The 24,244-nt window shown below is 46.6% G+C and overlaps 1 protein-coding gene across 1 annotated transcript in view; it reads right to left on the bottom strand.

The window, feature by feature from the left end:
- UBLCP1 (ubiquitin like domain containing CTD phosphatase 1) overlaps positions 1-24,244 on the bottom strand; it is a 68,269-nt gene that overhangs the window by 23,966 nt on the left and 20,059 nt on the right. Inside the window, exons 6-8 of the mRNA XM_082257169.1 lie at positions 20,501-20,538; positions 19,662-19,760; positions 18,315-18,431 (exon numbers count right to left, since the gene is read on the bottom strand). Of these exons, the coding sequence (XP_082113295.1) occupies positions 18,315-18,431; positions 19,662-19,760; positions 20,501-20,538 (254 nt within the window). The remainder of the gene's footprint in view (positions 1-18,314; positions 18,432-19,661; positions 19,761-20,500; positions 20,539-24,244) is intronic.

Raw genomic sequence — 24,244 nt, 5'->3', positions numbered from 1 at the left:
CCACAGCCAAAGAATGTGAAGCATGCTCCATCAGATGCTGAGGTTTAGGACAAAGTGAGGGCAATACAATGTCTTCATTCAGATGAAAATCAGAAACCACCTTAGGAAGGAATGACTGATTAGGTCGAAGTACAACCTTATCTCTATGTACCACCAGATAAGGTGATCAGCAAGACAATGCCGCCAGTTAGACACACTGCGGGCAGAAGTGATAGCCACCAAGAAGGCAACCTTCTGAGACAAGGACAGCAGCGAAAGGATGAATCCCAAGAGACTCACACCACGCAATGTACGTCTTCCACATACAATGGTAGATCTTCCTAGAAGTAGATTTCCTAGCTTTTAACAGCGTTTAATTCACCGACTCAGACAAACAACTTCCATCAGCACCTGGCGTTCAACAGCCATGCCCTCAAAGCCAGCAACTGTAAAGCAGGATGGAAGATTGTTCCTTGGGACAGCAGATCCTCCCTGAGAGGAAGCTTCCAAGGAACGTCGGCGACCAGCAGCACCAGATTAGCGTACCTAGCCTGGCAAAGCCAGTCCGGGGCCACTAAGATGACCGTAATCCCTTCTGCCTCAATCCTGCGTAGAAGTCTTGGCAGAAGCCTGAAAATCAGGAAAGCGTAAATCAGACGATACTGACGCAACGGGGCCACCAGTGCATCCATGGCGTTCGCCAGAGGATCCCATGACCGAGCCACAAACCTCTGCACCTTCCTGTTGAGCCAAGATGCCAACAGATACACCTCGAGGATGCCCCACTGGAGACACAACTGATGAAACACAACTGATGAAACACCTCGGGATTAAGGAACCACTCCCCTTGGTCCAATGCCCGCCGACTGAGGTAATCCACCGGCCAGTTTTCCACCCTGGGAATATGTACGGCGGAGAGGGCTGGAACAAACCAAACCATTCTGCCTACCTTAGAATGCTGGCTACCTCCAGAGCTGCCAGGACACTTCTTGTGCCCCCCTGGTGTTTGACATAAGCCACGGCCATGACATTGTCCGAATGAATGCACACTGGACATCCCATTAGACGATCCGTCCATTGTTCCGGGCACAGTCTGATCACTCAGAGTACCAAGACATTGTTCGGTAGTCTGGACTCTTCCAGTGTCCAGACCCCCTGAGCAGAAATTTTGCCGAGGACGCCTCTCCAGCTTAAAAGGCTGGCATCCGTGGTGACCACTGCCCAATAGGAGTAGAGGAAGGATTTGCCCAGCTGAAGCACGAAGCCACCATATCAGGGACTCTTTCGTTCCCTGGCTCAGCCAGATCTGAGCACCCAGGGACTGCGGATTCTTGTCCCATTTGGCCAGAATCTCTCTTGCAGGGACCTCGTATGCAACTGTGCAAACGGAACAGCCTCGAAGGTAGATGCCACCAGGCCCAGCACCCGCATGCAAGCTTGGAGGGATTACCATCTGCTGGACAGCAGGAGACAAAATTACAGCCTGCAGTTTCTGGAGTTTGTCCAGAGGAAGGAGCATTTAAGCCAACAGACACGCCGAAGGACCCCTGCCTAAACAGAGAGCCGAGCCACGCGGGGAGCCGCATCCAAAGAGGCATCACAGATAAACTGCAGCCCCTGGACTAGCTAGTCCACCAGCACAGCAAAGGCAGGGCGGAGCTACTCCCCCCCCAGGTCAGGCGCAAAAGCCTAGCCTATTTAGTCAGAGTCTGCGACACCAGGGCAATGGTGAATATCGACCTCAGTGCCGAACCAGCCAGGGTGTACATATTGTGGACCACAGCTTCCACCTTCCTGTCAGCCAGGTCCTTAAAGGCCGTGGACTCTTGAGCCAGAATCATGGTTGGCTTGTTTAATCTGGAAACCGGTGGGTCCACCACCGGTGGAACAGTCCCCTTCTTAAGAAGGCACTCTTCATAGGAGTATAGCCTAGCAAAATCACTTAGGGACCCCAAGGAGATGATTTGGTCGTCCCCACTATTTAGTGACAATTCTGTCAAAATAGGAAGGGAAAGGGAACACCTTTTCCGCTCTGGATGGCTTGTGAATGCCAAAGGGAACCTGTGCCTCCGCCGCAGCTTCAGCTGCGTCCTCTATCTTTAAGATCTCACATACAGCATGGTCGCAGACCCAGCAGGGTGACCCACGTCCGCGGCGGCCAAATCAGATTAAGGATTAGATGACACAGGGGAAAGAGAGGGGCGCTTTTTGCCAGCCCGTCACCCAAAAGCCACCTTCACCCGGTACACCAGGACCGCCGTCAGTAAATTGATGGATGGATGGGGCCCCGAAGCCTCAGAGAGACGATCAGGTGGGGAGATGTGCTCCAAAGACTCCATGAGTCACCAGGGTGACCCCACAAAAAAGTGTAACACACCGCTAAGTGAAAACCCCTCACCGCTCTGGCAGCCCACCCGATTGCCAGCCAAAGCACTAATCGATCCTCAGTAGAGAGGGAGAGGACCCCACCAGACTCACCACCCCATAGAAATCAGGCACCGCAGCTACCAGGAGAATCTGCATTGCACGAACGGCGATCAGGAAATGAAAAGATCCAGGAGTCAACTCCAGGGGATGAGGAGGGGCTCCCACTGCCGAAATCGCCACCCAGGGGGCTCCACTGTCATGGCCGCCGCTATTTTCAATGGCAAACCACCAAAAAATGGCCGCTGGACTACACAATCATGGCCGCCGTGCATTAAGCACACAGGCTACGAGAAAATGGCAGCGCTACAAGGCTCTCCCAGGGACCCAGGAGGGATCCCTTGGCCTGGGACAGGCAAAAAGGGGGGGGCCCTGACAGGAGCCCCCACCAGGTACAGCCCCCCCCCCCCCACAGCTGATTGCCATTTTGACGGCGGCACGCCCCCATTTGGTGATGAGGGGGATGCCTAACGGGAAGGAGGGGTACCCAGGGGTCTGACTGTCCCAGAGAGGGGCCAACGTCCACCCCAAAAACCTCCAGGGGGGAGAGGGGTGACAGTCACTTACCATACTAGGAGCCAGGCAGGCACCGCTCCAGACAGAACCTCCTCTTCATCAAAATGGGGGGGAGGGCTGTCGGCCAGGAGGAACGCTGCGACTCCAGCCAAGACCGGGTCGTATGCGACCTCGAGAGGCATTTAACTCACATGGCTGACCTAGTGCGGAGCTGAAGTCTGGGCACGCTCACTGGCCAGACTGGGATGACCACTGGTTCCAGATTATCCAGCCCGTCGCCCAGTCCGGCAGTTGATCCTGTGTAGATTTCACAGGAAAAAATCCAGGAGAAAAAAAATTCCATCTAAAAAAAAAGTTTCCAGGACCAGACATCCCAGCAAGGAACTAGGTCCTTACTCCTGACTAGGCAGAAAAAACTGAGAGAGGGAGTATACACCCTGGGACTGCCCATAGGCGTAGCCAGACTTTTTTTCTGCCTAGTGTCCTACTCCTGTAGGGGGCAGTATAACCCAATGGTTAAGAAGATCAGGCACTGTGTCAGTAAATTAAAGAAAGAGAAATGTGCATTTATAATTTTTTTTCACAAAGACAAACCTTTAAATAGTGCAAAATACATTAAAGCTGTAGTAAACACAGCTTGGTAGAAGGAATATCTCCTAAACATACACAGTTTAAAAGATTTTCACTACTAATTGCTAACTGCTAATTGCCATAATGTCTCCCAGTGTCAGTTTACAGGTAATCGCTATGCACAGCGAATATTGCTTTAACTGGCCTTGAGGAAAGGCCTGTTAGTGAAAATATTCCATTAGATGTAACAATACTTGTAGCCTGATTTATGGCAGCGCAAGGGGAAGTCCATCGCACAAATATATACCCGCCATCTGGGGCCCCGGCATTCACAGCGGAGATGTGTTTGTGATGTGGAATTCTTACAGTTTTACCAAGAATAATGGATTAATGGATGGCATCTTTCAGTCATATTTGATCCATTTGATTGAAATACTGCTGCTATTGTCTTATGCAGAAATAAGAAAGTCCCATTCACTGGAATAGTAGCATGATAAATAGCAAATATGACTGATATGAACTATTTTTGATGGGATCCACTAACAGGTAATGAGTCTATGTTTGTGAATGAGCAAAGCCAAGTCCATACGATGGCAGCCATTTCTGCTCATCTCTGCACATGGCTGTGTTTCTACATAAACACTGACTTTTCGTTCCTATTGTACTTTTTGAATGTATACATGTTCTGTGATTGGTGGTCTTGAAGCCACACCCTGTAACCAGTGTTCCCTTTAAGGTGCGCGCGTGCGCGGACGCGCAGTGGAAATTACGTCCCGCGCAAGCACCTAGTTAGACGGCGCAGCCGCAGACGGAGCGGCCAGGGAGCAGAGCGTGCACCCCGAGAGCACGCCCATCGTGTGACAATAGCGAATGAAAATTCGCTATTGTCATACGGGTCCTCCTCCTGGCCAATCAGGGAGCGGGTCCTCCCGCTTCCTGATTGGCCGAAAGGCCAACTTCATGCCATTGGCCGAGGAGGAGGCACCGGGACTCGGGAGGATGGAGACGCGGGAAGCTGGAAGCCGGGGACTGAAGACAGAGTGCCGTGACCGTCCGTGAGGTAAGTGCACGGGGTCGCGGGGGGGCATTGCTGTGGCACTCTGCAATTTATTGGGGGCATTGCTGTGGCACTCTGCATTTTATTGGGGGCAATGCTGTGGCACTCTGCAGTTTATTGGGGGCAATGCTGTGGCACTCTGCAGTTTATTGGGGGCATTGCTGTGGCACTCTGCAATGTATTGGGGGCATTGCTGTGGCACTCTGCAATGTATTGGGGGCATTGCTGTGGCACTCTGCAATGTATTGGGGGCATTGCTGTGGCACTCTGCAATGTATTGGGGGCATTGCTGTGGCACTCTGCAATGTATTGGGGGCAATGCTGTGGCACTCTGCAATGTATTGGGGGCAATGCTGTGGCACTCTGCAATGTATTGGGGGCAATGCTGTGGCACTCTGCATTTTATTGGGGGCAATGCTGTGGCACTCTGCATTTTATTGGGGGCAATGCTGTGGCACTCTGCATTTTATTGGGGGCATTGCTGTGGCACTCTGCATTTTATTGGGGGCATTGCTGTGGCACTCTGCAGTTTATTGGGGGCAATGCTGTGGCACTCTGCAGTTTATTGGGGGCAATGCTGTGGCACTCTGCAATGTATTGGGGGCATTGCTGTGGCACTCTGCAATGTATTGGGGGCATTGCTGTGGCACTCTGCAATGTATTGGGGGCATTGCTGTGGCACTCTGCAATGTATTGGGGGCATTGCTGTGACACTCTGCATTTTATTGGGGGCAATGCTGTGGCACTCTGCATTTTATTGGGGGCAATGCTGTGGCACTCTGCATTTTATTGGGGGCAATGCTGTGGCACTCTGCATTTTATTGGGGGCAATGCTGTGGCACTCTGCATTTTATTGGGGGCATTGCTGTGGCACTCTGCATTTTATTGGGGGCATTGCTGTGGCACTCTGCAGTTTATTGGGGGCAATGCTGTGGCACTCTGCAGTTTATTGGGGGCAATGCTGTGGCACTCTGCATTTTATTGGGGGCAATGCTGTGGCACTCTGCATTTTATTGGGGGCAATGCTGTGGCACTCTGCATTTTATTGGGGGCAATGCTGTGGCACTCTGCATTTTATTGGGGGCAATGCTGTGGCACTCTGCATTTTATTGGGGGCATTGCTGTGGCACTCTGCATTTTATTGGGGGCATTGCTGTGGCACTCTGCAGTTTATTGGGGGCAATGCTGTGGCACTCTGCAGTTTATTGGGGGCAATGCTGTGGCACTCTGCAATGTATTGGGGGCATTGCTGTGGCACTCTGCAATGTATTGGGGGCATTGCTGTGGCACTCTGCAATGTATTGGGGGCATTGCTGTGGCACTCTGCAATGTATTGGGGGCATTGCTGTGGCACTCTGCAATGTATTGGGGGCATTGCTGTGGCACTCTGCAGTTTATTGGGGGCATTGCTGTGGCACTCTGCAGTTTATTGGGGGCATTGCTGTGGCACTCTGCAGTTTATTGGGGGCATTGCTGTGGCACTCTGCAGTTTATTGGGGGCATTGCTGTGGCACTCTGCAGTTTATTGGGGGCATTGCTGTGGCACTCTGCAGTTTATTGGGGGCATTGCTGTGGCACTCTGCAGTTTATTGGGGGCATTGCTGTGGCACTCTGCAGTTTATTGGGGGCATTGCTGTGGCACTCTGCAGTTTATTGGGGGCATTGCTGTGGCACTCTGCAGTTTATTGGGGGCATTGCTGTGACACTCTGCAGTTTATTGGGGGCAATGCTGTGGCACTCTGCAGTTTATTGGGGGCAATGCTGTGGCACTCTGCAATTTATTGGGGGCAATGCTGTGACACTCTGCAGTTTATTGGGGGCAATGCTGTGGTACTCTGCAGTTTATTGGGGGCATTGATGTGGCACTCTGCAGTTTATTGGGGGCATTGATGTGGCACTCTGCAGTTTATTGGGGGCAATGCTGTGGCACTCTGCAGTTTATTGGGGGCATTGCTGTGGCACTCTGCAATGTATTGGGGGCATTGCTGTGGCACTCTGCAATGTATTGGGGGCATTGCTGTGGCACTCTGCAATGTATTGGGGGCATTGCTGTGGCACTCTGCAATGTATTGGGGGCATTGCTGTGGCACTCTGCAATGTATTGGGGGCATTGCTGTGGCACTCTGCAATGTATTGGGGGCATTGCTGTGGCACTCTGCAATGTATTGGGGGCATTGCTGTGGCACTCTGCAATGTATTGGGGGCATTGCTGTGGCACTCTGCAATGTATTGGGGGCATTGCTGTGGCACTCTGCAATGTATTGGGGGCATTGCTGTGGCACTCTGCAATGTATTGGGGGCATTGCTGTGGCACTCTGCAGTTTATTGGGGGCATTGCTGTGGCACTCTGCAGTTTATTGGGGGCATTGCTGTGGCACTCTGCAGTTTATTGGGGGCATTGCTGTGGCACTCTGCAGTTTATTGGGGGCATTGCTGTGGCACTCTGCAGTTTATTGGGGCAAGCTGGTCACTCTGCATTGACGTCCCCCCCCCCCCCCCCCTCCCCCCAATTGCTCAATCTAAAGGTTTGCGCTCAGAAATTTTTTTATTTGCTCAGCACAGTAAAAAATTAGAGGGAACATTGCCTGTAACCCCCCTTTCCTTTTGTTCACTTGTTGTAAATAAACCTGCTCTGCTCTGGATGGGACGGGCACTCAGAGGAACCCTCCAGATGGCATCGAATTGACTACAGCAAGCGTGTCTGTTCATTTTCCTTGCTGCTGAGCGCTTGGATAACCTTATACAAAAGAGTTGGTCATTGTACTTTTCAGTACAAGGGTTTAATGGCGTTTGGCACATATTAATATCCACAAGCGAGCTTTCCAGCGCATCGAAAGAATTTCTATGTTTCAAGCCCTATTAATTTCTACAAGCAGCCAGTGACATCACCGGCGCATGGGCACTGCACTCAAAAGGAATAACATGCCGTCCCCTCAAAGTGCTGTGCCGCTGCCATAATTCCCATTCGCATTGCACGGGATTGACATCATTGCGTCTCGCTCATTCAAACAGCTGAAGCCCATGAACCCAGAAGGAAGACCGGGTGAAGATGGAAGCCCTGTCAGTGATGCATAGTAGATATTACCTTGCAGGTGGAAAACTGAATTTTTGTAAAATCTTACCGTAAAATTCCTTTCCCTGAGTCCTCCGACAGTCGCCGCCCACTCATACAGTCTTCACCAATGGGTATTGACTTTATCTCCACAGGAGTAACTAGGCATAAGACTTGTTAAAAAACAAAGCATTTACATAGACACACCTATGGGGGCTGTCCCACTGGTCCAATACCCCCCTGCAATCAGCCATCCCAACTCAGTTTGGTAGCAAGCAGTTAAGTCTATAAGAACCCCAATAGAGGGGCGGGGGCGGTGACTGTTGGAGGACTCCGAGAAAGGAATTTATACGGTAAGATTTTACAAAAATTCCGTTTTCCCTTACGTCCTCCGACTGTCGCTGCCCACTCATACAGTCTTCACCAATGGGGATGTCCCAAAGCAGTGTAGACATGAGGGGTGGGAAACGCAACAGTCAGAAAGGCAACGCAGTACCCACATCAGAGAAAGGAACCTTACATGAATAGAAAGGTAACCCTCTGGGTAACAAAAAAGCTCAACAGGAGCAACAACCCAGGAAAGCAAATAACCGAGGGGATAAACAACCCCAACAGCCAGGGACCCGCAATAAAACCAGGGTCACCTTACGGTACTGCCGCACAGAGAACTTTGTGGCCAAAGGAGGCATCTGCCAGAACATCAATTTTGTAAAATTTAGAAAAGGTGTGCACTGACGACCAAGTCGCAGCCTTACACACCTGGGCCACCGAAGCCTGATGCCGGAAAGCCCATGACGCACTCACCGCCCTGGTAGAGTGCGCCTTGACAGGGAAGGGCGGTACCCGTCCCTTCAAAGAATAGGCCTGTACAATTGTCTGTCTGATCTATTTTGAAATGGTCGCCGCAGCCATACCCTTCCGAGGTCCCTCAAGAAGGACAAAGAGAATCCGATTTCCGAAAGGATTCAGTCGACAGGTAAACCCTGATCGCCCTGACAACATCCAAGGAATGCAAAGCAACCTCCTTAGGATGCTTAGGATTCGCACAGAGCGAAGGCAGAACAATGTCCTCATTAAGGTGAAAATCAGAAACCACCTTTGGACGAAAGGACGGGTTAGGTCGCAAGACCACCTCATCCCTATAAACCACTAGGTAAGGGGAGCGGCAAGACAAGGCCGCCAACTCCGACACTCTGCGAGCAGAAGTGATCGCCACAAGAAAGGCAACCTTTTTAGACAGCAGAGTCAACGAGATTTCCCTAATGTTTTAAAACGGGGAACGTTGTAACACGGACAGAACCAAGTTCAAGTCCCATGGAGGTAAGGGATCCCTTCGAGGAGGGGCCAAATGACACACACCTTGAATGAAGGTGCGAATCAATGAATCAGACACCACGGGGAGCTGGAAAAGGACAGCCAGAGCAGATACCTGGCCCTTAATCGTGGTCAACGCAAGGCGCTGGTCCACACCAGACTGAAGGAAAGCCAACACTCTCGCCACCAAATATGAACGAGGAGAGAAGCCCCTGGACTCACACCAGGCAAAATAAGCTTTCCATGTACGGTAATAAATCTTACCAGACGAGACTTTTCTATCCTTGAGTAAGGTAGGAATGACCTCTGAGGAGAGACCCCTGTCTCTCAGGACCTGGCTTTCAACAGCCATGCCGTTAAAGCCAGCGACTGTAAAGCAGGATGGAAGATCGGTCCCTGAGACAGTAGATCTTCTTGCATTGGTAGCCGCCATGGAGGCACGACGGCCAGGTGAACGATGTCCGCGTACCAGGACCGGCGTGGCCAGTCCGGTGCCACTAGAATCACCAACGTTGGTTCTGAGGCCAACCTGCGAAGGAACCTGGACAACAACTGAATCGGAGGAAAGGCATATATCAGAGGATACTGATGCCAAGGCACCACCAGTGCATCCGAGGCGTCTGCCAGAGGATCGCGCGGTCTTGCCACAAACCTTTCCACCTTGCGGTTTAGCCGGGACACGAACAGATCCACATCCAGAGATCCCCATTTCGCACACAGCGTTAGAAATACCTCCGGGTGCAGGGACCATTCCCCCTGGTCCAGGGTCTGGCGGCTCAGATAATCGGCCTGCCAATTCTCTACACCCAGAATGTGAACTGCCGATATTGCCGGGACATGAGTCTCGGCCAAGACAGAATGCTGGTCACCTCCTGGGCCGCCCGGGCACTCCTGGTGCCCCCTTGGTGATTGATGTAAGCCACTGCAGTGGCATTGTCCGTCTGCACCCGTACAGGGCGGCCCTGAAGACGATCCGACCAATGGAGCAGGCATAGCCTGATCGCTCTCAATTCCAATATGTTTATGGGGAGGGAGGATTCCTCCACCGACCAAGTGCCCTGGGCAGACAGGTTGTCCAGGACTCCACCCCAGCCCAACAGGCTGGCATCCGTGGTAAGTACTGTCCACAGTAATGGCCGGAAGGATTTTCCGTCCGCCACAGCCGGGGACTGAAGCCACCACAGAAGATCCATTCTGGTTTGGTGACTCAGAGACACTCTGAGATCCAAAGACTGAGGGAGCCTGTCCCACCTGGCTAGGATCTCCACTTGGAGAGAGAGACCTTGTGTGAAACTGTGCAAACGGTATCGCCTGGAAGGCCGACACCATCAACCCCAGGGACTGCGTACAGGTCCTGAGTGACAAGGATTCGTTTTCCCTGAGGGCCCTGACCTCGTTCTGTAGGGTCCAGAGCTTGTCCTCCGGCAGGAACACCTTCGCTTGAGCAGAGTCCAGAACCATTCCCAAATATGGGAGACGAACCGAAGGAGACAAGGTCAACTTCTGCACGTTGATGGTCCATCCGAACTCCTGAAGCGTCTGAACTGTAGTGGACAGATCGCGTAGTAGGCTCTGGCTGGCACTCGATCTTAACAGGAGATCGTCCAGATACCCCAAGACCGCAATGCCCTGTGCCCTCAACAGGCCCAGAATGGGAGCCAGCACTTTGGTAAACACCCTTGGAGCCGAAGCGAGACCGAAAGGTAACGCCACAAACGGATAATGTTCCTCCACAATAGCGAATCGGAGGTACCTCTGATGACCCTCGAAAATGTGGATGTGTAGATACGCATCCTTCAGGTCGATAAAGGCAAGGAATTCGCCTGGACTCAGGGAGGCTACCACCGAGCGAAGCGATTCAATGCGGAACTTCCAAACGCGTACAAAGCGGTTCAGAGCTTTTAAGTCCAGAATAGGACACACCTTGCCCTCCTTTCTGGGCACAGTGAATAAATTTGAGTAAAACCCCCGAAACCTGTCCCGATGAGGCACCGGGATGATCACCCCCTGGGCGAGGAGATCTTGTACCGCCTGATGCAGGTCCTGTAGCCGCCCTGGGGTCAAATGAAGATTTGAGGGAAAGAATCTGTCCGCCGCCCGCAAAAGGAATTCGATCTTGTAACCTGATCGAACGATTTCCTGAACCCACCTGTCCGGAATTCGGAGCAGCCAAGGTTGGAGGAAACCGCGCAAACGTCCCCCCACCCTTGAAACGGGTGAGGGCACCCCATCAGGCAGAGGCGGACTGGGCCGCCACACCAGCTTGGCCGGATTTAGGTTTGCCCGCCCAGGGCTTTTTCTGGCCACCCTGGCCCTTGAAGGGTTTCCCCTTGTACTGTGCCTTGAAGGCACGAAATGACCCCTGGTTTGGTTTAAAGGAGGGGCCCTGCTTACCGTGGAAAAACTTGCCTTTTGGATTCTGGGGCAGCAGAGTGCTCTTGCCCCCAGTGACCCCTTTTACCAATTCATCCAGGGATTCCCCAAACAGACGAGACCCCGCATAGGGGTTGTCAGCCACCGTTTTTCTTGAAGTCTGGCAGCCGACCAGCTTTTCAACCATATCAGGCGACGGTTAATCACCGCGACACTGGACAGGCGTGCAGCTAATGGAGCCTCATTCAAGGCCGCATCGCACAAATACATGACTCCTTGATAGATCTGGTCCACCATCGCCACGGTAGTAGGGGGGGGCAGAATCAGCCACGAGCGTGCGTCTTAACACCTTGGTCCAATACGCCACAGCCTGAGCCGCCATGACAGAGGCGAAAATAGGCTTTAAAAAGGGAACCCGCCACCATGTAGGCATGGCGGGCAAGGGATTCCATCCTCCTATCCGTAGGATCCCTAAACACCGGAGAATCTTCGGTGGGTACCAGAGTGGCCTTGTTCAATCTAGCCACAGTGAGATCCGTAGGAGACACAAAGGGATAAAGGAGTTGAAACTTCTTAGGCACCACAAAGGTGCGTTTTAAATGACGCCATTGATCATTCACAGTAGCGTGAAACTCACGGGAAGGGAACACCTGAACCACCTTGCGGGTCCTGTGTGTACCAAAAGAGGACACAATGCCCGGAGGATTGGGCTCATCCTCTAAATTTAGTGTTTCCTTAATGGCAAGAATTAGCGCATCCATAGCTCCATAGAATCAGAAGACAAGGAAAAACTAGGCCTTTTTCTGTCAGCACGTTTAGTCATCAGAATATCCACTTTGGAAACCAAAGTCGCCACTGCAGCAGACAAAGTAGACAGAGCAGAAGATTCAGAGGAACCTTAATCCCCCACTAAGGCTGTGGGAAACTTGCTGTCCTGAGATTCAATATTAAAAAAGTTTTTTTTTTTTGGAAGGTACTGGTCCTTTAAGCGCGCCGCGGACCCCTGCAGCACACCGCTACAAGACTGTGACAAACAGACCCCTGAACAGGATAAACTGATAGCCAGAAGTATTTGCACACAAAAAAAGGACAGCAGACAGACCCCCACAAGTGTTACCACCGCAGCCGATCTCTTCTGAACAGAAGGAGGAAGTGATGCCCCTGCAGGAGACTGAACTGAGACTGCAGGCCAAGAAAAAATGGTTGCCTATAGAAAGTATGGGAGGCTTCGGTAAAATGGCCGCCGACATGTGCTCGGAATGAACGTTTTGCCACACACAAGATGGCGCCGCAAGGCGCCAAAAACACACCACATACAATGCTGTATAAGCGCCCACAGTGAAGCCAGACATGCTGCCCACACCTAAAATGGCGGACCGGCGGTGTTTAACCCCGCAGCGGTCGCCACGCGTGTCTGTACCTCCAAATAGCACCCTAAAGTGACACAGGAGAGGGACCCCCACAAATCCACACAGCGCACTTGCTGTGAGAAAAACCCCCGCAGGGACCGGGATCAGGGAGCCCAAAAACGCACAGACATGAGGGGATAACACAGACACACAGGACTGCCAGCCCCAGACAGAGGCCCCAGACAGAATGTACTTACCTGTACTCGATGGCGTGGGGTGCCTCTCATCGACGGGAAACCGTCCACTCTCAGATAGAAGAAAACACAGGCGCCACTCTAAGTGCAGTAACTTGAAACTTTTTTATTTGGATAAACCGCTAAATAGGGGGGTACTCACAAAAGGGATGATTAAAACAGCTCATAAAACACACTCCGGTAAGGATCAGGATGGCTCGAGCGGTGACAAGTAGACAGGCTGTAGCGGTAGCTGCCGCACTTCCTCGTTCCGGAGACACTCAGATGACCGTCCGTCGTCACTTCCGCGAGCGTGATTACGTCATGGCGCCGGCGACGCGTTCTCGGAGCATGCGCTCCTTCCTCAAGCCGATATCGCGCCATTTTGGATGTGGGCTTAAGTAGAGAGGGAGCCAGAGTCTGCCCGGTCCTAGTGCCCGCCTTGAATTCAAATGTTGCGGCGGGTTATGCTATTCTAATACATGTGGCAGCATCTAACTAATATGGCTGGAAGATTTTTTATATATATATTAGCAGCAATTCACAAAATGATGATGGAAATTTTAAGCAGTGGTTAGAACCATCAAAGCACAACATTAAAACCACCTGAAAGCAAAAATCTAAAAATAAAAAATGAAATTGAATTAAACTAGCAATATGCTTATAATGAGCAATGTCATTGACTATAAAAAATTATTTTGAACAAATGGAAGTTATTAAATTCAAAAAATAAAATAAAATAAAATAACAGTAGATGAACAATAAAAATAAAATTAAAAAAAAAAAAAAAATTATATAACATTTATGTGTATGCACATGTTATCAATATGATCTTCATGCACATAAAAACCCATGAGTAATAAATAGATAAAAATATATATTATAATTAAATTTATATTAAAAGGTATAGAACAAGGGGATATGCTAGAAACAGCTACATAAATAAAAATACATATATACTCTCTTGTAGTAGTCCATAAATAGGATGTCAACAAGGAAAATTAAAAAGAAGGGACAAAAATCTGTTCAGGGCGGACTATATGAGCGAATTTGTTTCGATTTCCTCATTTAAGCCACCCGGCACTAACGTATCCAGGGTGTAGATCCAGTACGCTTCCCTTTGGCACAACCGCTTAAAACGCTCGGCTGGTGCAAAGGTGGCTGGTATGGACTCTATGATCCATACTCTCAAGCCAAGGGATGATAGATCATGAAACAGCAGAAAGTGACGTGGAACACTATGCTTATCCTCCCCTGCTTCTACAAACCTGCGATGTTCCCCAAACCTCTTCCTCAAGGGACGAATAGTTCTTCCTACATAAAACTGTCCACACGGACATGTCAAGCAATAGATGACGTAGTCCGTGGAACAGTTATAGAATTTAGTGATGGGATATGTTTTGTCCTTAACCTCAAAACTTTTTTGCCCATGGGTTACATGCTTGCACGTTAGACATAATGCTTTACGGCATTGGTACATGCCTATGAGCGGGATAAGGCACAGTCGCGCTTGAGAGGGTGTGGGTGGTTTCCTCAATTTACTAGGAGCAACCATACTCTTAATATTTCTAGCCTTTCGATAGGTGACCCTAGGTTTCGATGGCAAATTATCCTTAAGATGGGGATCCTCCAATAAAATTGGCCAATGTTTCACTAGAACCTGTTCCATCTTTTTAAATTTAGTGTGAAACTGAGTGATGAATCTCGGTATACCAATCTCGGTGTTAGGTGTCTTACTCTCATGTCGTACGTAACCAGTCTTATACGTGTCCTGGGCAAGATTTAACAGGGGTTCTGGGAAGGCCTTATCTGTAAATTTCCTTTTTAGCATAACACTTTTCAATAGAGATTTCTTTTCCACGCCTTATTTTTATCACATTCCAAAAATACATAAGAATCCGGAGAATCCACCAGGTAGGCCAATAGTTGCGGCCATGGACAGTATTACAAACCCTTTTTCTCAGTATGTGGATCAATTTTTGCAACCCCTGGCCCAAAATCTAGCATCCTACATCCGTGATGGAGTCCATCTCTTGGAATTACTTTCACCATACAAATGGGAACCCACTTACTTGTGGGCTTCCTTGGATGTAGAATCTTTATATACTTCCATCCCCCACTCCATAGGGCTTGAAGCAGTGGCTCGTGCCCTTACGAATCATCCCACCATTAATCCCTCACAGGCCGAGTTTGTTGTGGAGGCAACCAGGTTTTGCCTCACCCACAATTATTTCCTATTTGAGGATGATTATTACCTGCAAGTCAATGGCACAGCTATGGGGGAAAATTTTGCCCCCAGCTATGCCAATCTGACTATGGGCATGTGGGAGGACAATTATGTCTGGAATAACAATCCTTATACCTCCCATATTGTCTTTTATGGGAGGTATATAGATGACATAATTGTAATCTGGGATGGCACGGCCACTTTGCTCTCAGAATTTGTCAGTCACTGTAACTCAAACAACTACAGTCTATCATTTACTTCAGTCCATCACCCTGTTGCGTTGGCCTTTTTGGATCTCCTTCTCTACCATCACGAGGGAAAAATAGAGGCAAAGAATTATACTAAACCCACAGCAGGTAATTCCTTTTTGCATTTTAAGAGCTGCCACCACCCCAGGTGGATTAATAACATTCCCAAGAGCCAATTCTGCAGACTTCGCAGAAATTGTACCAATGATGCAGACTATGAAGATCAAAGTGTTATGCTAAAAAGGAAATTTACAGATAAGGCCTTCCCAGAACCCCTGTTAAATCTCGCCCAGGACACGTATAAGACTGGTTACGTACGACATGAGAGTAAGACAACTAACACCGAGATTGGTATACCGAGATTCATCACTCAGTTTCACACTAAATTTAAAAAGATGGAACAGGTTCTAGTGAAACATTGGCCAATTTTATTGGAGGATCCCCATCTTAAGGATAATTTGCCATCGAAACCTAGGGTCACCTATCGAAAGGCTAGAAATATTAAGAGTATGGTTGCTCCTAGTAAATTGAGGAAACCACCCACACCCTCTCAAGCGCGACTGTGCCTTATCCCGCTCATAGGCATGTACCAATGCCGTAAAGCATTATGTCTAACGTGCAAGCATGTAACCCATGGGCAAAAAAGTTTTGAGGTTAAGGACAAAACATATCCCATCACTAAATTCTATAACTGTTCCACGGACTACGTCATCTATTGCTTGACATGTCCGTGTGGACAGTTTTATGTAGGAAGAACTATTCGTCCCTTGAGGAAGAGGTTTGGGGAACATCGCAGGTTTGTAGAAGCAGGGGAGGATAAGCATAGTGTTCCACGTCACTTTCTGCTGTTTCATGATCTATCATCCCTTGGCTTGAGAGTATGGATCATAGAGTCCATACCAGCCACCTTTGCACCAGCCGAGCGTTTTAAGCGGTTGTGCCAAAGGGAAGCGTACTGGATCTACACCCTGGATACGTTAGTGCCGGGTGGCTTAAATGAGGAAATCGAAACAAATTCGCTCATATAGTCCGCCCTGAACAGATTTTTGTCCCTTCTTTTTAATTTTCCTTGTTGACATCCTATTTATGGACTACTACAAGAGAGTATATATGTATTTTTATTTATGTAGCTGTTTCTAGCATATCCCCTTGTTCTATACCTTTTAATATAAATTTAATTATAATATATATTTTTATCTATTTATTACTCATGGGTTTTTATGTGCATGAAGATCATATTGATAACATGTGCATACACATAAATGTTATATAATTTTTTTTTTTTTTTTTAATTTTATTTTTATTGTTCATCTACTGTTATTTTATTTTATTTTATTTTTTGAATTTAATAACTTCCATTTGTTCAAAATAATTTTTTATAGTCAATGACATTGCTCATTAAAGGCATATTGCTAGTTTAATTCAATTTCATTTTTTATTTTTAGATTTTTGCTTTCAGGTGGTTTTAATGTTGTGCTTTGATGGTTCTAACCACTGCTTAAAATTTCCATCATCATTTTGTGAATTACTGCTAATATATATATAAAAAATCTTCCAGCCATATTAGTTAGATGCTGCCACATGTATTAGAATAGCATAACACGCCGCAACATTTGAATTCAAGGCGGGCACTAGGACCGGGCAGACTCTGGCTCCCTCTCTACTTAAGCCCACATCCAAAATGGCGCGATATCGGCCTGAGGAAGGAGTGCATGCTCCGAGAACGCGTCGCCGGCGCCATGACGTAATCACGCTCGCGGAAGTGACGACGGACGGTCATCTGAGTGTCTCCGGGACGAGGAAGTGCGGCAGCTACCGCTACAGCCTGTCTACTTGTCACCGCTCGAGCCATCCTGATCCTTACCGGAGTGTGTTTTATGAGCTGTTTTAATCATCCCTTTTGTGAGTACCCCCTTATTTAGCGGTTTATCCAAATAAAAAAGTTTCAAGTTACTGCACTTAGAGTGGCGCCTGTGTTTTCTTCTAGTTGGCCCCAAGCAAATCTTCTACTTGTCACTAGAGCTGCCTCAGGAGTGCACCTTGAGCTTTTTATGGACTTTTATGGACTTTTTTATGGACTTTGCCATATATGGATTTCTCAATCTGCCCTTTTTACTGATTATCATTAACTCTGGTTAATTGTGTGTCCAGTGACATTGGTATAGCCCCTGGTGATATTTATTCCCCGTTGTGCGCCAGCTATTTTATTTTTGGTTCGTCCACTCTCAGATGGCAGGGGTGCCGTCAGCCAAAAAACGCAGGACGCTAGCAGTGCACGGAGAACCGTGGATGAGGCGTCCAGGCGAGGTAGCCACCTCGCAGGCTGCATCCCTGAGGACAGGGATGGGTCGTTTGCGAGGCCAGGGCGAACACATAGCCTGCTAAACGCTCGATGGCGGGCTGGGATTCCATCAGGCCCTCTGTCCTGGAAAACCAGGACGACCAGTCCGACTCCCAGCTCCGCAAACCCAGTCTTCATCCGAAGATCCGACTAACGCTGACAAAATAAACAGCTAGAAGTGCAAAGAAAAAACACATTTGCAGCAAATAAAATCATAAAAAGAAGAAAGGCTGAGACTGTAGCCCCAGCACAGGGAAGCCTATCTTACTCCTTAACTAGGCAGAAGACAAACTGAGTTGAGATGGCTGATTGCAGGGGGGTATTGGACCAGTGGGACAGCCCCCATAGGTGTGTCTATGTAAATGCTTTGTTTTTAACAAGTCTTATGCCTAGTTACTCCTGTGGAGATTAAGTGAATACCCATTGGTGAAGACTGTATGAGTGGGCGGCGACTGTCGGAGGACGTAAGAAAAAGGTTTTATTTTATTTTTTTTTGGGGGGGGGGGGGGGTTTACAACCACTTTAACACAATGCAAAGGTTTATCTAGTTTAATAGTATTAAATGAGAAAGACTCCTGTATCCTTCCATTTCAATGAGACATGGATGAATTACCAGAATAATGTCACTCACCTTTAGGCCATTCTGAGGATTCATCAAGAAATTTCTCCCTATATCATCGAACATTATAGTATTTTTTTTACTGTAAAATTCAGTATATTTGCCCCAAATAACTCCAAGAGGCTTTACCTATTCAAAAAAAACAAAAGTGTTATATAGAAATATTTGGCTCTGCTTGTTGCCACAATATAAGTTCTTAAAACAAGTACCAGTAGTCATTGACTTGATCTCACCACTTCCCCACCTTTTTTAATAGGCTAAATCAGTTTACAGATAAAGGAGACCACATGTTACACAATGATGATGGCCAGTTAAGCAATTCTGATCTGAATAGACAAAACCTACAGCTTACATTGACCGAACATAAGCAACGTTTCATACATGGAAACAAAGCCAAACATCAGCCAAGCTGAATACTCTGTAGATACTAAACACACAGATAATGTTTAATTTTGTAACGTTAATCTAAAAAAAAAAAAAAAAAAAATTCAGTAAGCATTTTCAGAAACTCTAAATACAGATCTTACTGACAGTGCTAATGGTAGCTTTAAGGTGAAAATATGCTTTGCCCATACAGTGCAAAGCAACTGGCTCACTTCTTCACCCTAAAGATAAAAACTTAAAAGTCAGTAGCTACAAATACTGTAGCTGCTGACTTTTTTATTAGGACATTTACCTATCCAGGGATCCAGCACTTGTCCTCACTGGCTGAGCTGGCTCTTGAGCCATCTTCAGGTCCAGGCGTCGGGCATGTTTACCAACTTCACAGCTGGCTTACCACAGCGAGCTGCGTTTTGTGAATGGTCCAGCAGCTTTCTGGAACCTGTGACCTGTCCCAGAAGGCTGCAGGTGGAAAAGGGGGGGGGGGGCAAACTTTCGTTCAGATCGCCGTGGGGATTCGACCGGAAGTGGGAGCAGGTACCTGGTTTTCCCAGGTCCCCCCCGCCAAAAAAAAAAAGGCAGACAAGTGGAACATCCCCTTTCGGGCGAAGTTCTGCTTTAAAGTGTTAATAAAACCCAGAACCCTGCATCCACTATATCTCGTCTCCCACAGTACACAGAACATGGAAATGCAATAATTTTAGTAAATAAAAACTGCTAAATACCTTTTCTCATGAACCGTTTACAGCCATAGAAGCAGGGTCTCAGAGGTTCTTGCAGGTGCCAGCACTTTATAGCTACTGCAGTTTTTGGGGTTTTTTTAATGACAAGTTTTCTTTATAAAAGACTGTAAGTTCATTACATGTTTGTAAATGTACTCACAAGTTTATTTAATTTGTTGAATAAAAGGCTCCATATAGAAGTGTGACAGAAAAGCACAGTGTAAATGGATAATCCCATAGCAAAGAGAGGACTTACATCAATGAGACCTCTTCTGGGTGTGTGGACAGTAATCATGGCTGCACTATCCAACATAAAAGTGATCTTATAATTGGCATTTGTGCTAACGCCCAATTCCTAGAGAAAAAGAACATTGTAATGAGCAAGCAGATAAGTCTTTAGCTCTTCAAAAACATCACAGGTACATCAATGATGTCACAATTCATTAGAATAGACAAATTTGTACAGATCTTCTATGACAACAAGGTAAATTAGAAAAGCAGGTGACACCATAAGGATACAGCAAAGTGTATAATCAATAAAGACCAGTCCTCCCAAAACTAACTTTTTTTGTCATGTTTGTGTGGGAAATGTCCATACATGCAAAAGTAGCCAACACTGAATATTTAAAAAATGCTTTAAATATTTTCTTTCTTTATTACAAGTCATGTGACCACCTCACTGGGCTTTGCATGGCTAGGACCAAGCTGCAATACCTCACCCTAATGTCACCAGTAAAAACTCCTCTAGACTACCCTGTATTCAATGGCAGTGCTAGCAAGGCTCTCAGGAGCTGCAACAATGCTTTTACTTAGATAGCAAGCAGTGCTTGAGTTTCTGGGTCAACAAATCTTCTATGGCAATTATCAGGAATTTTCACATTTATTATACAGACACAATGATGGGTGGGAACAAAACTCTCAGGTGACAGAACAATGTTATAATGGCAGAAAGATATCAACAACCCCCAGGCTCCAGCTATAACAACTATATAAAATATTAGTGCTGTGTGTACTGTTCATTTAAAAAGGGGTTGGAAAAATAAAATACAACATGTCAAACAGAAATTGTTATAAACATTGCCAAGTTCCACTTACCTTCATTTTGGCTTCAATCCATTTCATGCTAGTTGCCGCTAGAGAAAAAAAAAAAAATGAAAATCAAAAATGGATTTATGGAGACAACTTAGCCTGCACTGGTCTGTACTCAGTGCGCCTAGAGGGGATCCCCTACCAGATGATTATAGGGTTACAGGGTTAATTGTTCCCTGTGTAATGTGCACTTTGCAGTGCAAAAAGACTTCCAGTAGCAATTAACAAAACAGTTTTTGTTTTTCCAGATCCTTGTTTTTCAACAGTTTTTACGTGTTGATCCTGCCAGTAGACCAGTTACTTTTCCCACTTCCTGTGACAGGAAATGCTAATCTAACAAACTGTCAGTTACAGTTTTGACAAACCATAACACTGCCAAGGATGTTTTTCTTGATGTGGTTTAGTGCCGGTTCACATATATGCGATGCGGAAACCTTGCAAATCCACTGCGGGTTCCCGTATCACATTTAAATCGCAGGCAGTTCACACTGCCATATGGAAATCGCTGGGGGTGCCAAATGCAAAGTGAACAACACCCCCAGATCAGTTTGCATATCGCAGTACGAACTGTCAGTTCGGACATGAAATCAGATCGCATAGTTGTGAACCACCATGCGATCCGATTCTGCTGTGGACCCAAAAAAGGGCCCTGTACGTGTTGTGTCCGAATCCGATGTGAATTCAGACATACAATCTGTATGGCTGACATTGCATAGAACAGACATCGCATGTGATTTTCAGAGCAGTGCGCTGCAAATCACATGCTATGTCTGTCATCGCACTGATGTGAATCGGGGCTAAAACATATACTCGGGTACTCCGATGGGCTGGTGACAGGTACTCGGGTACTCTGATGGGCTGGTGACAGGTACTCTGATGACGGGTACTTTGAGTACCTGTCACCAGAGTACCCGTCATCAGAGTACCCGAGTACCTGTCACCTACCCATCAGAGTACCCGAGTACCTTCCACCTGCTCATCAGAGTACCTGACGCCTGAAGTACCCGAGTACTTGCCGCCTGCTCATCAGTACCCATCACTACTCATCAGTACCCATCAGTACCTATCAGTATCAGTACTGATCATCAGTACCCATCAGTACAGTATCACCTATCAGTATCAGTACTACTCATCAGTACCTATCACCTGCCTGTCACCTGCCCATCAAAGTACCCAAGTACCTGTCACCTGCTCATCAGTACCAGAGTACCTGTCACCTGCCCAGCAAAGTACCAGAGTACCTGTCACCCTTCATACAGCCACCATGTCCAAGTCCAAAAAGGTTTATATAGTCCTCCGTTTAAACTTAAATACCGGTGTTATGGCAGCAGATAGCTGCCATAACCCTGGTATTTTTTTTAAACGGTGGACGGTTGGCTTTCCAATAAGGGTGGTCCCAGCGGCGGATTCACCGTGGGATCACCCTTCCGGGATGGCGGAAGAGGTGCACCCCTCCCACTGCGTTCCGGTCCTTTTCCCCGCTTACTGGATCCACCGGCAGCGGGGAAAACGATCCGGTCCCGGATCCTCATAGACAGGATGTCGAGTGAGGGCAAGCCTGCCCTCACTCGACTCTATGGTCTTGGAGGACCGGAGCTACGGCAAACGTCATTGCCTAGCAACTGGTTTAAAGGTCCCTTTTTTTTTTTTTTTTTTTCTATCTTTTAGTGTACTTGTGAGATCTGAGGACTTTGTGACCCCAGATCTCACAAAAAAGAGGTCCTGTCGTGCCTATTTCTATTACAAGGAATGTTTACATTCCTTGTAATAGAAATAAAAATGATCAATTTATTTATTTTTTTTTAAACGGTGTAAAAATAAAAAATAATAAATAAAATAAATAGTAAAAAAAAAAAAAATTAAAGCACCCTGTCCCGTGAGCTCGCGCACAGAAGCGAATGCATATGGATACCCCGCCCACATATGTAAACGGTGTTCAAACCACACATATGAGGTATTGCCGCGATCATTAAACCAAGAGGAATAATTTGAGCCCTAGACCTTCTCTGTAACTCTAAGATGGCAACCTGTAGAAATTTTTAAAATGTCGCCTATGGGGATTTCTAAGTACCAAAGTTTGTCGCCATTCCGTGAGGGTGCGCAATTTTGAAGCATGACATGTTGGGTATCTATTTACTCGGCCTAACATTATATTTCACATTATGGGAAAAAAATTGGGCTAACTTTACTGGTTTCTTTTTTTTTTAAATTAAAACAAGTGAATTTGTTCCAAAAAAATTGTGTTTGGAAGACCGCTGTGCCAAAAGGGTGTGATAAAAAATATTGCAATAATCTCCATTTTATTCTCTAGGGTCTCTGCTAAAAAAATATATATAATGTTTGGGGGTTCTAAGTAGTAAAAAAAAAAAAAAAAAAAAAAGTTTTCATTTTTTTCCCACATTTTCCAAAAACTTGTGGAAAAAAATGACATGTTTAAACGACCCATAATGCCTCATAGAATATACGTTGGAGTGTTTGCTTTCCAAAATGGGGTAATTTTGTGGACTTTTCCGTTGTATTGGTGCTCTAGGGCCTTCAAAAGTGTGATAGGTAGTAAGAAAGTTTTATGTTTATTTATGCTCCTAGAACGCCTGAAGGTGCTACTTGGATGTGGAGTCTCTTTTTGTGGCCAAGCTGTGTAAAAGTCTCACACATGTGGTATCACCATACTCAGAAGGAGTAGAAGAATGTATTTTGGGGTGTCATTTTTGCTGTGTACATGATATGTGTCAGAAATGGCTTATAAATTGACAACTTTGTGGGAAAAAAAAAAAAAACTAAATTTTTTTTCTTCATTTTCCCAAGAATTGTGGGAAAAAATTATAACTTCAAAAAACTCACCATGCCTCTTACTAAATACCTTGGACTGTCTACTTTACAAAAAGGGGTCATTTGGGGGGTATTTGTACTGTCCTGACATTTCAGGGCATCAAGAAAGGAGATAGGCCATCAGTACATCTGGTGTAATCAATTTTCAGCAATTGGTACCATAGCTTCTAGACTCAATAACTTTCACACAGACTAAATAATACACACTAATTTGGGTTAATTTTACCAGAGATATGTAGCAGTATAAATTTTGGCCCAAATGTATGAAGAAAAATAATTTTTTTGCAAAATTTTATAATAGAAACTAAAAAAAAAAGTGTTTTTTTTTTTCAAAATATTTGCTCTTTTTTTGCTTATATCACGAAAAAAAAAAAAAACCCAGATGTGATCAAATACGACCAAAAGAAAGCTCTATTTGTGTGAAAAAAATGATAAAATTTTGTTTGGTTACAGTGTAGCATGACTGAGCAATTGTCATTCAAAGTGTGAGAGTGCTGAAAGCTGAAAATTGGTCTGGGCAGGAAGGGGGTCTAACTGCTCTGTATGGAAGTGGTTAAAGGGAGTTGTAAAGGCAGAAGGTTTTTTATCCTAATGCATTATATGAGATGAGGCTAGCAACTACAGCCTCCAATATTATTAAAAAAGCCAAATAAACCTGAGACAAAAAGCAGACCTTCTGTAAAACAAAAAAAAGTCTAGTTTATGTTTACACATTTAATGCAAACTACTCTTCGAGCTTTTTGGAAGTCACTTCCTTTAGAGTCAGTAAAGTAAGTAGACTCCCTGAGGAAATCATTTGACCATCTCATTTCTTTAAGACATTTTTTTCTGACTAAGGCCTCATGTACACTGCAGCTGATAAACAGACATTTATGAGCCTTTGGGCATTTTTTTTTCAGCAGCCCCTGAACTCTACTCAAT

The sequence above is a fragment of the Pelophylax lessonae genome (genome assembly GCF_965119305.1).
Source record: "Pelophylax lessonae genome assembly, chromosome: 4".
Lineage (NCBI taxonomy): Eukaryota > Metazoa > Chordata > Amphibia > Anura > Ranidae > Pelophylax > Pelophylax lessonae.
Note: the sequence above shows the minus strand (reverse complement) of the source record. Positions and strands in the feature narration are given on the sequence as shown.